This window comes from Bombus pascuorum, chromosome 1 (assembly GCF_905332965.1).
Source record: "Bombus pascuorum chromosome 1, iyBomPasc1.1, whole genome shotgun sequence".
NCBI lineage: Eukaryota > Metazoa > Arthropoda > Insecta > Hymenoptera > Apidae > Bombus > Bombus pascuorum.
In genome coordinates this window covers 1,798,047-1,814,527 of record NC_083488.1, presented here as the reverse complement: position 1 = coordinate 1,814,527, position 16,481 = coordinate 1,798,047, and the positions used below count along the sequence as shown (strand labels likewise).

Sequence of the window (16,481 nt, the reverse complement as noted above, 5' to 3'; positions counted from 1 at the left end):
GGATTTCAAAGGAAATTTTGACTCGCGCCTTGAGCGTATTTCTCTTCGTCGTCATATGTCCTCGTTAATGGAAGGATCTTATGTTTACTAATTTCAGAGTTGTACTGCTGAATTGAAGAAAATTTGCATCTTGAAGCTAATTTCCGCATACTTTGGGTATTAATTTTCATTAACCGAGTTTCAAGCACGTACGATGGGAGCGACAACGCGACAACAAAGTCATAATTCAAAGTTGCGGTATTACTATAATTATATAGGTAATGCGTTTAGAGTTCCTGAACAATTAGCGAAAGAGTAGTTTGAAATTTCTTCGAGTTTATAAACGTTCTACTTCGTAGAGAATTGGGGAATTTTGGTTAGGGGAGGCAAGATTTTCTTTCATCTCTTAATTCAAACTTTGAAATCGTTAATGTAAATTAAATAATAACAATGATTCGTCACAACGTATGTTAAATTTGGATAAATCTCCCGGAGTACAGAGTCGGTCGATTGGAATAAGACGTCGTTTCTTTGATAGCTTCGATGAAGTTAAAAAATACCATTCTTGATAAATTAAATCTCAATAAATAACAATGATTCGTCACAACGTATGTTAAATTTAGATAAATCTCCCGGAGTTTATAAACGTTCTACTTCGTAGAGAATTGGGGAATTTTGGTTAGGGGAGGCAAGATTTTCTTTCATCTCTTAATTCAAACTTTGAAATCGTTAATGTAAATTAAATAATAACAATGATTCGTCACAACGTATGTTAAATTTAGATAAATCTCCCGGAGTACAGAGTCGGTCGATTGGAATAAGACGTTGTTTCTTTGATAGCTTCGATGAAGTTAAAAAATACCATTCTTGATAAATTAAATCTCGATAAATCCACCAGACAATAGAGTCTGGTATAACGTAGGACGTAGGATATTAGAAAGCGAGGAGAGGAAGAGTTAAAACCCCATAAATGGCTTTATTCAAATCCCTAATAGGTCGGAAAAGGTCGGTTCTACCCAACACTTGTTCAACAGGGGCCGGTGTATCGCTATAAACGAGCCGAGTGTCTGACTCGTCTGAACCTGAACGCCATGTCTGCCGGCAGAAATGCTGACCCCCATAAAAGAATCCACGTGTGCGTACGACACATGTGAATCGCCGCCTCCTTCACCTATCGATACGTGTCCGTGTACGAAGCCGAATCGACCGGTAATCGTGCGGTAAATACGAGCTTCGGGCGTCGATCTCACTATCGATACACTCGAACGTTATTATTTAGCACCGCGTTCAACATTTTTTTTTTATTCTCCCCTCTATCACTTTTTCCTTTTATTTCGTTTGCCTTTTATCGCAAGAAGGAAGTAATTACGTAAAAATCGCGGCAACCCTTTAATCTTTCATGTCCTTCTTCCAGCTACACGTACGCGCGAGCTTTTTTGTTTTGCGGCAATATTTCATGTTCTATATAGATTTGTATATGTAGCAAGGTGCTCGTTTCGCAAGCTTGTTGAGTAATGGGGATTACATAAGCACCTTTCCATTGCAATTTGAAAACTCAATGAGATCGGGACGTGTAAGGTTCGTAGAAATATTGAGGAATTAATGAAGTTATATGGGAGCGATTTAAAAAGTTTTAAGTAGCCATTACAACTGTTTAAATTGTTGAAAACAACATACCGGTTGTCTTATAAAGCCCTTTTACACGATATGTCGAAGAAAAAATACGAGTACTGTCATGGTATGAAGTGTTTTGTGCCAGCCTGTTAGTCTATTTTTATTTATAATAATACATTCTTATGTTTTACAATGTCGTTTTTAATGTATGCTCTGAAAATTTCAGATATTACGTGAGTTACGTGTTGGAAAATATAACATTATGTTATTAGACGTATGATACTTTTCTTGGTTCTTGTTGATGTTTAATTATTTTTTGTTGAATTATTCATAAGTAACGTATAAATGAACTTTGACATAACGTAATAACAGATTAATATTCGCTGTTAAAAGTTACCTTGAAAAATGGTCACTTCGACTAAAATTACATAGCGAAAACTTCATTTATTATTAGATAATCTATCACGTACATGCACTTACTTTAAACGCACACAATTGAAACTTTTATACTACATGTGTACAAATTACGCTATTCTTACAGCGATGATATTGTCATTTTTAGTTTATTATGTGAAGGAATAAAAAAAAAGTGACCGATAATCGATGATACACGATAAAATATCTCAGATATGAATCACCAAGCATTGTAAAATAGTGTCAATTTACGATTTACGATCTTTGAAGTTAACAGACGCGATATGCTAATAGAAATGATGATATATCTAATGTAGAAAAGCTTTTCATGCCGTATCTCATCCTAAAAAATTATTAAACGCAGAAAAATGTATCTTTTCCACTATTGAAAACAAATAATTTTTATTGAGAGTATAAAAAGATGAAACTCGCGAAACATCAGAGTATATAAACAATGTAAAAGTCGATATTAAAATGATTACCTGCGATAATTAAAACGCAACAGAATGTTGTTTCATAATTAATTAGTAAATTAATTTATTTCATGTAATAAAGATATTTGCTAATCGATATAAATTTGAATATTGGAAATTAAATTGGAAATTCATGTATTACTTTTCACCGTAAATATCCATTGGAGTACGTATACTTTTAATGATATTCGTAAAAATTGAATTTTTTAACATTTACAAAATTTTCTCATATTACAATTCAACGTTACAAATCCGAAATTGACGACAGATCTTCCCGAAGATACTTCGTATAATATGTCATACTGTATCTTTTGTTCCTTGAAGTACTTATTGTTAGCATTGAACTCCCGTGTAATCTTAAACGTTTTGATGCACTTCTAATCAGTTGTGGTGCGTTATGCGTTTGTAGCACAAGGGTCGAATGTCAAGTTTATGCCTTGTGTTTGTAGCGACTCTGACCGTGTAAGAACAACATTGGCGCCAATTGTAGCGTCTTCGCCTTGCGAGTCTTTTTCTAACATTCGATTCACGGAACGCAAGTATTCATTGTATTACTCAATTTCCTGCATTCTTTCATTACTATCATTGACACAACGCCCCATTCTTGATTGCTCTTTGTCGGCATTGGTTGCCTCCGACTATCGATCTAAGACGATAAATGATCATCAGCGTGTCTATTTTATGGCATTTGAATGAAACGAAATTACTTGGTCAAGAATAACTAAATTGATGGTTTATTCGTTGTTATCTTGCATTTAAACTAATTGCGAATTAAGAGTCGAGAAAAGAGGCAGATCGAAAGTATCAAAATTTATATTACGATTTATTGTAGTTCTCGCTTGCGATATTTAACTCACGTAAAATAATTCTTTTGTACTCGAGAGTTGATGATTAATATTTTCAGGGACGTATATATTAAGGATAATTATTTGCTATTTTCCTGAGAAAAATTATGTATTTATATGCGCGTAACCATTGAGTAATAGTTAAAATTAACATACTTGCATAACATTGATCGCATGTCTCGAATTAAAGAAAAATGGAACTTACACATATACATATGTTAAGATCCTTCGAGAGGTTAAGATTTTAATTGGATTTTACGATATGATAAATTGAGACTTGCGATTAAATTGCATGTAATAATTACGTAACCACATGCACGAGAAATTTAGATTTTCGAATAATTTAAAGTTTCAGCTACTTCAATATCTTAGTATTTGTTGAATCTGTTAGCGTAGTGCCAAAAATTCAGCCTTTACGGCCTGAGATTCTTGAACGTAATTGATGAAAAAGTTGTAGGTAATGGGTCTTGTCCGAGTAGAGAATAAAAGCTGGAAGATCGCGTGTCGAGGTGAAAACGGAAGTTCCAAGCGATAACGTGTTACTTAACGCGTCAGCAAGTGATTAAGGTCAATAATTCAATGTAGCCTTAAGAGATATACAAGCTGCATGCTCGTGGATTTTCGCACAAACTTGGTCAAGTGTTTTCTTATCATTTTTTTCATAAATGGTTATACAACTAAATATTTAGAATACAAACAAACTTTAATATCGTTCCGGTTTTATCGTATCGTTCTGTTTTACACACGTTAAGACCTTGGTAATAGAAAAACCTGAGGCGCCCTATATTGTTCAACATAAACCTAATCTGGATGTATCAATATACATATTTTTTATGTATCCTCCCTCTGTCTCTGTCTCTCCCTCAAACAAACAAATAACAAGAAGGAAGACAAGATTTAAGGAACACTTGAAACATCTTGCATCGTTCGATATAAATCTAATCATCGCTTCTCACTGTTTATTATTCCATGCAATAAAGATATTTGCTATTATATAGATTATTACCACTTTTTTTTCTCTTTCAAAGAGAACAAGATAAGAAGGACGAGAATCAGAAAAACACAGAAAGAATCAGCAAGTATAACTTCGTATAACTTTCGTCTTACTTGACAGCATCCGTTATTCAGACCATCTACTCTAACCGTTGTTCAATTTCTTCAAATTAATACATAAACGTAAAAAATCACGATTGTAAAATTCGCTAAACGTGCACGAATCGTCGTATAATCATGTCACAGCGGTGGCATATTAACCGAGGAAACGACACGCGAGTTTTTGTCGCGTCTCAGCTCCATAATTTCGTGTGCAGTGTAATGCGAGAGCAGCGAGAACCATGGCTTCCCTACTGTCTTTTATTTATCGACGACATGTGAGCGGGAAAAAATATCCAGGTTATATACATACATCGAGAGCGCATCTCGGCTGGATACGCGCGGAAATAGAAACGGATATGCGGTCGGTACGCGCCCTATTTTTGGGGATCGATCCAATGAAAGCAGCCTACCGAACGCCGATCGTTGGATCCCTTTTGTCACGTGCCTAATCGGTCGCCGCTTCCTACCACGTTTCCAGCTTATTTTTCGTTTGAGCGCGTCTAACGAAAAGCGCTGTCGATGTTTGTCATGCCTGTCAGCCGAACGTATTGGTCGACTTGTACGATTTCGATGGGTGTGCTTGCTGCAGCTTTGTTTTGCGCTTTTTGACGATAATCACGTAGGATTTCGAACACTCCATTTTCTTTGTACGGTACTAGAATTCCATTTATCTAAATCGTTACTTCATTCACTGGCGGATAAATGATCGATGTAAATGAAATTCATATGACGAAAGTTGATAAACAATCGATAGATCGTCCTTACTATTTATGATTTTTCACGCATGCGGGGAAATTTGTATTTCTGTTGCAGGTTGATAACGATCGACATAATAGAATCAGAAAGTCATTCTTTGAGAGATAATCGTGAAAACACTTATTCAAACACAAAGAAAAGAGAAAGATTATTTAATCTGGTAGCTAAATGACAAATTAGTTTGTAGCTAAATAATAATAAATTTCATTGAAAAACAAGGAAGCGTGTAAATATTGTTTGTAGCAATCGTACATCATGTTCTTTAGCCTTCGCATAATATTATTCGATCAACAACGAAGTTTGATTTAAATTAAAACAACCTGAATTCGAATCGAGCGATCAGACCTTTTCACCTGAAAATCTATCGAGAACAGCACTTTTAGCGTGGATTAATCAACCGCCTGGCGATTTTTTACCAAGAAAGACTTGTCGCTGTATACGTAGGCTCGTTTGGACTCGACTGGCAACCAGCCTCGTTGTTCTATTTTCTCCGGCCGAAACAACGCCTTAAAATTCCAACGATCGCAACGGGAACGTGATACGAAAATCGTATGTATAGAGTTACGACTCCTCAACGACCATGCGATCCTACGCGAGAAAGAGAGAAGACGAAATGGTATTCGAGAGACCCCTTGAACTCCGGAGTTTCTTCAGATAATGTGTATCGAGGTTACCACGTTTCGTAAGAGATAGATTGCGTCCACCCTTAAACGTCCCACATAGATTAAACGACGTTCTGGTAACGCTCGTGACACCGTTACTCGCGCCTGATGTAATTTACCAATCTGATAAATGCCTCCATTCGAGTCCGATTCGCGAAATCCGCGAAATTCGATGCTGCCCGCGGCAGAGTTTATTTCGAGTAATTAAATCGAAGCCCACGAGATAAACGCATCTCGAAAATACGACAGACCTATTCGTCACACTTAATACAATTATGAAATTAATTCGCCCGTTTTTCAATCCATTCGACGTCAATCTCCATCTACCACCATTACTTTCGCGCAAACTATCGCGAAAGGAAGTTCATCGATCGACCATATTCGACGACTAGCAATACCGTCGAATCTCGGCAAACGTCGCGTCGCGTCGCGTCGGGTCGTTTCATCGATTTCATCCCTCGAAATTATTGGCGTTGTGGCATCGCCGCTATTATTAGCCTTTCTCGGTATCGTCGATTTCCATGAAACGCTGAGAGTCGCCGCACCATATTCGATTTACGATGCTCGCGTTCACGATGATCTCAGCCTACCAACGGCTCGTGGCGATAAACTCGCAACGCGGTTCATTAATTTTGGTGCTCTTTTTTTCTTCTTTTTTTTTTGTTGGTTTACCGAGAAACACACAGACAGGCGAATGGTGCAAGGTTTAGCGGGCTGAGAGGGTGGTAGGAGCGGTCGTGCGCTCGCAACGAATACGGCGGGTTATCGCGATATAGCCATAAACAGACCGCTTATTCTCCTTTGACGAGTTTCTACTTATGTTATCTCCGATTGTCACGCTGAACTGTTTCATTCACGTTTATAATAAATAACTTTCCGCCGGATGTTACTGATAGCTTAGGAGAATTGGTATCGTGGACCCAGCGTGGTTCGTGATCTGTGTATAACGCTATCGACGTTGATGATACTTGTACAACTATACTGTACAGTAGAACTTCTTTATCTGAACTCTATTCGTTGGAACTTTTGATTAGTGTCCGATTTATTAAAATCCTGCTGATTGAGTTAACTTATCTGAATGTGAACTGTGTTACTCTTTGGAACGATCATGTGGAAGATCGATCGAATTTTATTATATAGACTATACTAAGGCTTCCCAATTTCCAAATTTTCATGGACCCACTTTCGAGATAGACAAATTTTTGCGATATATGTATTTTTTTTTATAGAAAATAAATCGTCTGAAATATCGTTCAATTAAATTCTTATATCAACAGCGTTACATAAAAATGAAATTGATTAAGAAATTATTGTAAATAAACGATTTTATTAAAAAGAAATATATCGATAAAGAATATATTATCCGTTTATGTAATTCTTGTTAAACTTTTCGATAAATTTGTAGATTTCTGAAAATTCTTCATTTTTGTTCGTTGAAATTAAATTATATTTTTCCAGAAAGCTGAATGGTTTATTATCGGGTAAACAAGCAAAAGATTATCACTCGTGGTGTGACGCGAGCGATATCACTGGAAATGGCCTCGAATAAGTAACAATTAAGTAACTAAAGATATGAGGTAACGGTAAAAACGACGCATTTGTTAATAAATAATTTTAGACCGTGATGTCACGCGTAACAGCCTTCACGCATTGAAACTAATATCGTGCAGCGCTTTAATGGTCAACTGACAATTGCTGATCCGTCTCGCGGCATAAACCACATCAATCACGGCTCATAACGATTTTAGATAAACGATATACTATAAACAACGCTTGATCGAGCTCCAACTCAGATACCTGATTAAATAATACAAATAGTTAAACATAGGCTGATAATAAGCATTACATAACGAGAACGTCGAAACATTAATGTTTGAGACTGGTCTTAAATTTAGCATCAATCAATTTTCAATATTATTAGATAGAGCTTCAGGAATCAATTAAATCTCGATTAAATCGAGATGCTTGACGTTTTGATCAGCGATTGATGATTAACGATCAATATCTATAATTACCGACTGACTAATCCACTAAGCCACTAAACGATCGAATCGCTGGTGAACTTTCTGCGCTTAATTTCATCGATCGATTAAACCAAACACGATTTCTTGCAATTAATTTTTTTTCTATCGGAGAAATTAATCGATCGATTAATTTTTTACTCGTCCAATGTCAAACGCTGTATCTTTATTAACAATTACATACTTTTGATGTACTTCAATACTTCCAAAAATTCTAAATCTAATTCTAATAACTTTAATTTCAATTCTAATAATTCCAACGTATATCGGAAACGTTCGCGTATAAATTAAAAAGCAATCCGACGCGAATAAATATTTTCTGCAGCAAAATTATACTGGATGCAATCGGTGCATTTGCAACGAATGAGATCAGATCGTGATGTCACTGGCAGGCGTTGCTTCTTTCTAAATAACTGACACATGAATTAGCGATGACGGCCCAGTGACGTGCAACCTGATTAACGTTGTATCGCGTGGTACTCGATTCCATTACGTGTAACCGCACTTTTCTCAAATTTGTAATATGTTAACCCGATATACCGTAAATAGATGTATCGTATTGTGCGGTGACTGAACAAATATTTGTATGACGTCACGCTTTGAAATTGCTTATTACACGCGCGATCGATCGATCACCACCAATTGCATTCTTTATCTTTCGTCATGCGTTAACTTCGATTCTAGAAAATATCTCCGTTTCGTGATCGCAATCTTTCACACACAAATTTCACGTAATTTTGTCATTTCGTTTTGTCATTAATCGTTATTACAATTTTATTCCAACGAAGTTATCGTAACAATCAACATTACGATATTGATAACCGACGATTAGGCTTTGCCTATGACGTATAGAGACTGCTATAATTATTCGACAAGTGCGAGCGTCGTGATTAATCTCGAGCGTAATGAATTTGCATCATTCCATCTTCTCGCTAGAACTGTTTGCGTGCCTACTGCACAATGAAAAGAATTAGCCGGCACGAAATATAAACATAACGGGGTTAATGGTGGTCAATGACGTATTTGCATACAACAGTTCTAGAAGGTGATGTCATTCGCGTAACGCGTTTTATTGTGACCGACACTGTTAATGTATTCGCAGGTTCTACTATTAAGAGGTTTCCACGTAGCGAAGGACATTGTCATTATCGCAGATGTAATTTAGGAAGCGAATTCGAAGGATGTTCGACCAAAATTTTTACTAATATCAACGATTACGCTTTTTATTAAGAAGATGAAACGTAATTTGCTCGTTCAAGTCAATGAATGAAATTAAAAATTATTTGTTGCATCACTGAAACCTTAAATGTACGGTTCTTCGTTTAAATTGTTATTCCTGTTAGATATAGCGAATTATCTAAACATTTTCTGTTAGTTTGATAAATAAATTTCGATAAACCGCGTTAATAAAAACAATGCAAATGCGGCTATTCGGCCGGTCCTTGTATATTTCAATTGTGCAAGAGAACTCTAACCGTACGAACAGTAGATTCTTTTTGGAAGAAGAGGATGAGGAAACTAGCTTCGACATCGAATAGAATGATATTTCTAAGTTTGTGGACGGTGAAAGTATCACGTTCCTCGTAACTAAAGCATCGTTGGACAGGACACCTCTTCCCTATTTTTATTCGACTTCCCTCTCGTTCACGTGGGTGGGACAAGCTTACGTATTTAGCGTCGTGAAATGCAGGTGAGAGTATAATTCAGAAAAACCGTGGCAGGAAAGTGTTTCTGACAAGAGAACGTAAATATTCTAAGAAGATCGCCTGCGTGGATTCAGCTCACGTTTAGAATATAGCTCGATTGTCGATATAAATTTCACATGTCGAAATTTCTCTTTATAACTGCTTTGGTCGATACCATGTGTTGTGTTTTTCAGTGAATAACGTGGTCCTGGTTAAAATTCGGTCTCTATGAGCTATTATTATTCGTTGGTCAAATTAATCGAGAGCGGTATAATATCGGTTAAAGAGTAAACTATAATTTTACTTTTATTGTCAACAGAAACGATAAACAAATTTATTTATCAAGTTTTAGTTAAATATATTATTGAATTTTAGAAGAAATAGTGTTGATATTTTCAAAGTATCTCTGTTCGGAGTTAATAATAATTTGCACTCTCAGCGAAGAATTATAACTTGGAGGAAAAATATTTCAATATCGTTTACTTAGCCATTCTATCTATTCTTATAAAACTTTTATAAAATTATTAAGGTACATACATAATTAATAACAGCAGTTACGAAAGAATCAGGATACGCTATCAAAATTTCTAAGTAAAAAACGACACGATAAATCTTTTTAACTTAATTAAGATGAATCAGCAGGTTTGTCCTGTGTATGTGAATGCAATGGTATGCAAATTTTTATCTTGTCATGAACAGGGTTGCTCTACGCGACGAGGAAGACCAAATGAGTTGCGCATCCTCGCGTGGTGATTGTCTCCACGCGACAACAACAGGAAAAGTTTATCGTTATCAGAGGCAGACTCTTCCTACAGAGCAACAGAAATACAGATATCGTGGACGAAGTTGTGAATTATTTCATAATATTGCTCGCCTAGAGGAAATCACCGTTTTCTGTTCAATATATTGTTCAATATGTTCAATATATATTCGCGTATGAGCTTCCGGTGTGCTTCGAAATTTCAATTATTTTTACACGAAAAATTAACGAAATAATCAAGACCGGATATATAATTTATAAAAGTAATTGGTTAATTTTCGATATAATTTGAAACAGATCGATCATCTGTAGGAGATGTGTAATTTATTTTAAATTTTATAACGTTAATTCAACCATAACGTAACGATGAATGTAAATGTTAAAAATATTCTGTTCTTTCTAATAATAAAATCTAGTAAAATCGTCTATTGTTAGAAAATTTAGAAAGAAAAGATTGAAGAACCATAAAATGGTATCGTAAAAGCATTTACAACGAGAAGTAGCATTTATGAGTCTATTAATTTAACTAGAATGTTAAATGTGATATTAATATAATTCGAGCGGCTAGAATGAATTATTTGTTGGTATTTCGTGTAAGGTAGCAATGACGAAGTGTCTCTCTTTCACGCATAATTTAGTAATAACGGCCCACGTGAACGAGTGTTTAACCAGAGCTGTATCGCGTGTCTCGGATGCAAGCTTTCTCGATTAGTCAAGGTAACACAGCCTTGTATTACAGTTTCACTGTGGACTTTTGGAATAGCCTGTGATCGTTGCTGCACGTGCAATCAAACGCTGCCGATATTTTTTAACGTCTCTATTAAAATCTTTGCTTAAGTTAAAATACTTATGACGTAATCTTTGCTTTAAGAACAGCAACTTCCCATTGAGAGATTTTTTGTCTATTTCATTTATTTCATTACTGCCATTAAGTGATTCAAGTAAACGATGTAAATAAATGATGATATAAGTACGTATAATAGTAAGAACCATTTCGTTCGGTTTAGTGGAATAACAGAATAACAAATAAGAAATGACAAAATAGTAAAAGGATATCCCTCGTCATCCTTATTTGTTGCGTTCTTCTCAAAAACTGGCTATTCTTCGAACGTTTCCCGGTCTAAACGCACAACACAACAACTAGAAGACAGATTTATACATTTTCATTGTCACATCGATCAGTAACAGTCCAAAGATGAAAGAAGAAATACGAGACCTAACCGACCCTATCGAACGATTTCTCACGATACTGAATGACTTGCCAGCATAACGGGCCACTGTCGGCAACCTAGAAGGAGCAAAAAAGGTGCATAAACCTTTTGACCTAGCGTTTATTTCATTCTCATCCCCGTTATTGTCGTATATGTCGCCACCCTACACGCCGACATATTTTCTTTTATGCCCCGTAAAGGATGTGCACTCCGTTCAGGCGTCGAAATCGCCTACACGCTTGTTCACCGGGTGATTTCAACGAGATAGAGGAAGATACAACTGATATCAGAACAACCACGTCTGCGAAATTATTCGCAGACTTTCATCCTTCATTCTGAATAAAATATTTTCTTCTCTCGCTTCCACGTTACGTCTGCTATGGAAGCTTGTTTAAAATTTGAGATAATTAAATGCTTGGAAAGTAAAAGAAGAATATGTGATAAATGTTAACGAAAGGATAATAGAATCGTAGAAAATAATATGAAGTTGTTGGTATTTAGCAATCGCAGGTATAATCTGCGTTAATATTAACTATCCAACGAATGAGAAATTAATTTTCCTTACTTAATAGATTAATTATAGTAAAATATTGTATAGCGTAATACGATATGCAATTTATTCCCCAAATATCTTCTCTTCTATAAAGCTGCACGGGATGGAGCGATCCATATTCGTTTCATTGTAATACAATACGCTGTAGCGATGTGCATACACATAATTTAGGATGAATCTAATAATGCGATGCTGCGTACAATATCATAGTGTGGTCAGCACGGAAGCACGCAGTGCTAATTATAGAAACTAAATATGAGATAATTAAAGAACTTGAGAGTGGCACAAGTGCAGCTGCACAAGTGTTGTAATTACAAATAGACCGGAAACGGCAGCAAAGTGATATCATCAACCTAAAAAAATGAAAAAAAAAAAAATGATACTTTTAACAAGCTTTTTCGTTATATACGTAGTTCAGAACAGAAGCTGTTCTGCTTTCAAATTCGATTGTTTGTAATGGTTAGCCATCAGCATCGGTACTGACGTCACTGGTACTTGTGCTTTTAATAACTGGATTTAACACATGTGTTATACACAGTGCTATTTGCTAGAGGGCTGTGCCCTGACGTGACGGCTATATATAAAAGGGGTACAATTACCTTTGAATTTCTATTACTCTCCGTAAGATTTATAATTTGTCTAATATTTGCGATGTATTCAAAATATATTGATATTTTCTTCTTTGCCTGTGATTAACAAATTTAACCGTATTAGGAATGTGCTAATGTGAAAATTAGATTTCTTTTAAAAAATTGATAAACTAATTATATACTGAATGAAAAGCTGTAAAGTTTACAAAGTTACTTTTAGATAAAATTTCTTCTTGTTTAAAAATTTGCATTTATACCTAACGGAGAATTTCGTTTTACGCGCAGCGTAATTTTGGAAACGATGATAATCAACGTTGTAAAATGTATTTGCACCACTCTAATGTTGCAAGTTAATTCACTATCGTTTAGTCAATGAACGAGAAGTTCAAATAAGAGAAGCAATCAATGAATATTACCCAATATTTATCACACGCAAGACGCGAATTGGTTACACAACAGGATTACACCGTTGCGTAACTGTCTGTATAATTGTAAAAATATCCTCGTATACATTATTCATAACCTCTGCTCTCAAGATAAACGCTTTTAACGGTTTGTGACATCACACACGAGCCACACGTAAACTCAAGTTGCCGAGAGAGGCAGTTTGTGCGGTTTATGTGTATGTATATAATTATACATACATCCTCGAAATACCGAATATCTACTTTTTTCCCTTATGTTTAGTATAATACGATTTCAAGAACTGGAGGAAATGATATAAGATGGTTTCTGGAATTCTGGAATTTCTTGAAATATAATTATATAGAATGGGGTACTATAATTACTCAATACATCATTATTAAAAAGGATGTAATTATCGAAGAAACTGAATAAAAGTTATTTTCGATATATTATTATTTTCGAATTTCTTTTTTCTTCAATTTTCTGTTGATTTCTTTCGTAAAAAAAATCATATTGATCGAATCACGACTATAAGATAAATTGATGTTGCACACTTCGATCCATACAGTTTCTAGTATCGTGTTGAAAATTGATGATTTTAACGAATGAAAATACTGAATTTGAATGTTAGAGTATATTTTATGTGTAGTATACTTTTTTAAAAGCTTTTTTTTTACGAAAATAAACGAGGAAAAAATTTCGCGGAAAAGTTGAATATTCTTGCATCAAGTAGGTCGCAGAAATCTAATCTAATCTAATCGATATTCTTGGGCTACAGGAATGATTTCACAGAAGTGCTAATAAACTGATTAACTTCTCCGCAAACAATTTGAGCTAAATCCACATACGGAGATGATATGACCCATATTTCTAGAGCATTGTAGGAATTAATTACATAGTCAACTAACTCGCTAGTCGGCATACATAATGAAATTCAGACGTTTTCTGGTTTATTTGATCAGAACATCGTGCTTATGTAAAATATTAACACGTACCAATGCAATCAAAATATTATTCCAAGCAGTCTACTGATTTTTGTTTGTATTCAGTAATATATTCCAAAGTTCTTCCGTACCTGTTTATAAATGAATAAATTTCTAATTATAGAGATTAGCCGTGATATAAAGTTAGATCTAAATAAAGTAAATATAAGGTAAGATATTAAGTAAATGTAATTAAGATTAGATGCTAAGCAAGATACAAGTATTACTTTGGAAGGTAATTTTAAAACGTGTTTCGTTTAATGATCAAACGCCAACATTCTCATACTTGTACGTATCCTGTTGTTTTGAAAAATAGATGATCCTTAATAATCTCAAAAACTGTAATATCGTATCATTTACTATACTTAATAACTCAATGTTAGTTGTATAAATGCGAGGAAGGAAAAATTTTGAAAAGATAATAACGTACTAAATAGAATAAATCATTTTATTACAAAGAAATTACTAGGAGGTGAGTTTTGTTTGTAAAATCTTCGATATGGATAGTGTCAATTAACTTAGCAGCAAAGCTAAGAGAGAAGATACTTGAGAAGAAAGCGATAATGCGATAAATCGAATAGTTGATTCAGAATTGGAAGCTCGACTATTACGTAAAATGTGCGATATTATAAAATTAAGTTTATCATCGCGAAAACTGTTTTGTGCGAATGATAAATGAGGCGTGCTGAATTTCTGGAGTAGAGTCATATTTGCCACGCAATCGAGAGAGATCGATGGTAGATCAACGCATAGCCGACATTCTCACGCGCATGTGCCGCGGAATCGTTGTTCGCATTTACGTTTCTAAAAGTATGCAGCGACGTTACGTCGTCTTGCTTTAAATTGTCCTCACCTACGTTCATAAAACGTACCCACGTACGATACAGTGTTCAATTATTATCGACTTTCTAGGTCTCGTGGCGCGAAAGAAAGGTCTCGTGGCATCTCGTATTCAGATACTACGCGATAACAGCGGCCTACCGGAAATGAGGCCGGCAACTTGCTTCGGAGAACTTCTCGCGTGCCAACTTCGATCAGCCCCGTTTCGAATGGTGAAAATTCGCGATAACTCCGCGAAATACATTTCTCCTTCTTTTCTCTGTTTCTCTGTCTGTCTGTCTGTCTGTCTGTCTGTCTGTCTGTCCCTCTCTTCCGTCTGTATCTTCCTCCTTTGGTACAGCGATTTCTTGCGCAATCGTGCTAAACGAACCGGTAGTTCGGTCGATCGATACTACGGGTCGTAACGAAAGTTCGTTCATCCTCGATCGATATTCGTCGAATAGCGAATGATTATTCGAATCGGGCGTTTTATTGCAAATAAAAATGGCTATGGGAAGAGCCCGAATACGAAGGTACGTACGACCGGTAACATCACTGGATAAATGACACTTTAGCGGAATGAACGTTAATTCCACTCTTCTCTCTTTCTCTTTCTAAGCTACGACAATGAACGCGCGTGACGATGTTAAACGATGACGGTAGAACAAAGTGCAGCACTGCTTAAACCAGCGACGCGAGAATGGAACACTGTTTCGTTAGAAGATACGCGATTCGTGTAAAAATCCTAGAAGCTAGACGGAATATCTGTGAAGAAGCCCTTTGTCTACGATCGAACGGTACGTAACTGGGATATTTCAAGGACTCACTCACCACAGCCTCGGTGACCGGTATCCACGTGACGACCAGTAGGGCAAGGACGCAGGTGACTCGCAGGACAACCGGGAACGGACGTAACCCGCGGGCTGCATTGGTTGACGTCGCCGCGGCCCTAGGCCGCATTGTGCCCGACTCTTCTCCTCCTCCTCCTCCTCCTTGTCCCTTTCGTTCTTCCTTCTTCGTTTTCCCCCTCGTTTACCTGTTTACGTCGGTGGAGAGTTGCGAATAGGCCGGCAGCCCGCGAAATAGCCGATACTCTCTGATCCGGCTATTCGAACGTCTCGTTCGTACGGTACACACTTGTGCTCGGATTCCGAGTTCTCTGGTGTGTAGTTAAGAGATGTCGTGTCGTGTGGTTGGAAAACGATGCGGTGGCTGGTCGGCCAGCCTGTCGACGCAGCGCGTGTCGAAGGGCCAGACAGACGGCCCGGTTGGCCCGTCCTCCCGATCGGTCGCCGCTTCGCGCAGCCAGACAGGCCTAAGTCAGCGGTGGAGGAGGCGCTCTTCTCTCTTCTCCTCTTCGTGGAGCTGTATCCTTGCGCGTCCGAGCGCGTCACGGTGGCGGGTAAATGCTCCCCTCTCGCTCTCTACTCGCCGGTTCTCGCTTCAGTTCGCTCGAGCCAGAGAGACCTACGGCGCGATCGACATCGGCTGAGACCGTGCAACAGTCCTCGTGCGACGCGCGATCGAGCTCGCCTCGACCCGGTCAGCAATCCTCTCCTCCTCTTCCTTCTCCTCCTCTTTTGCCACCTCCTCTTCCTCCTTTTTCTCTTCTGCTG

The 16,481-nt window shown here is 36.8% G+C and overlaps 1 protein-coding gene across 1 annotated transcript in view; it reads right to left on the bottom strand.

Moving 5' to 3' along the window:
* LOC132916086 (collagen alpha-5(IV) chain) overlaps positions 1 to 16,014 on the bottom strand; it is a 58,791-nt gene extending 42,777 nt beyond the window's left edge. The window contains exon 1 of the mRNA XM_060975856.1: positions 15,697 to 16,014. Within this exon, the coding sequence (XP_060831839.1) occupies positions 15,697 to 15,825 (129 nt within the window). The 5' untranslated portion in view covers positions 15,826 to 16,014. The remainder of the gene's footprint in view (positions 1 to 15,696) is intronic.
* Positions 16,015 to 16,481: the final 467 nt, after the last annotated feature.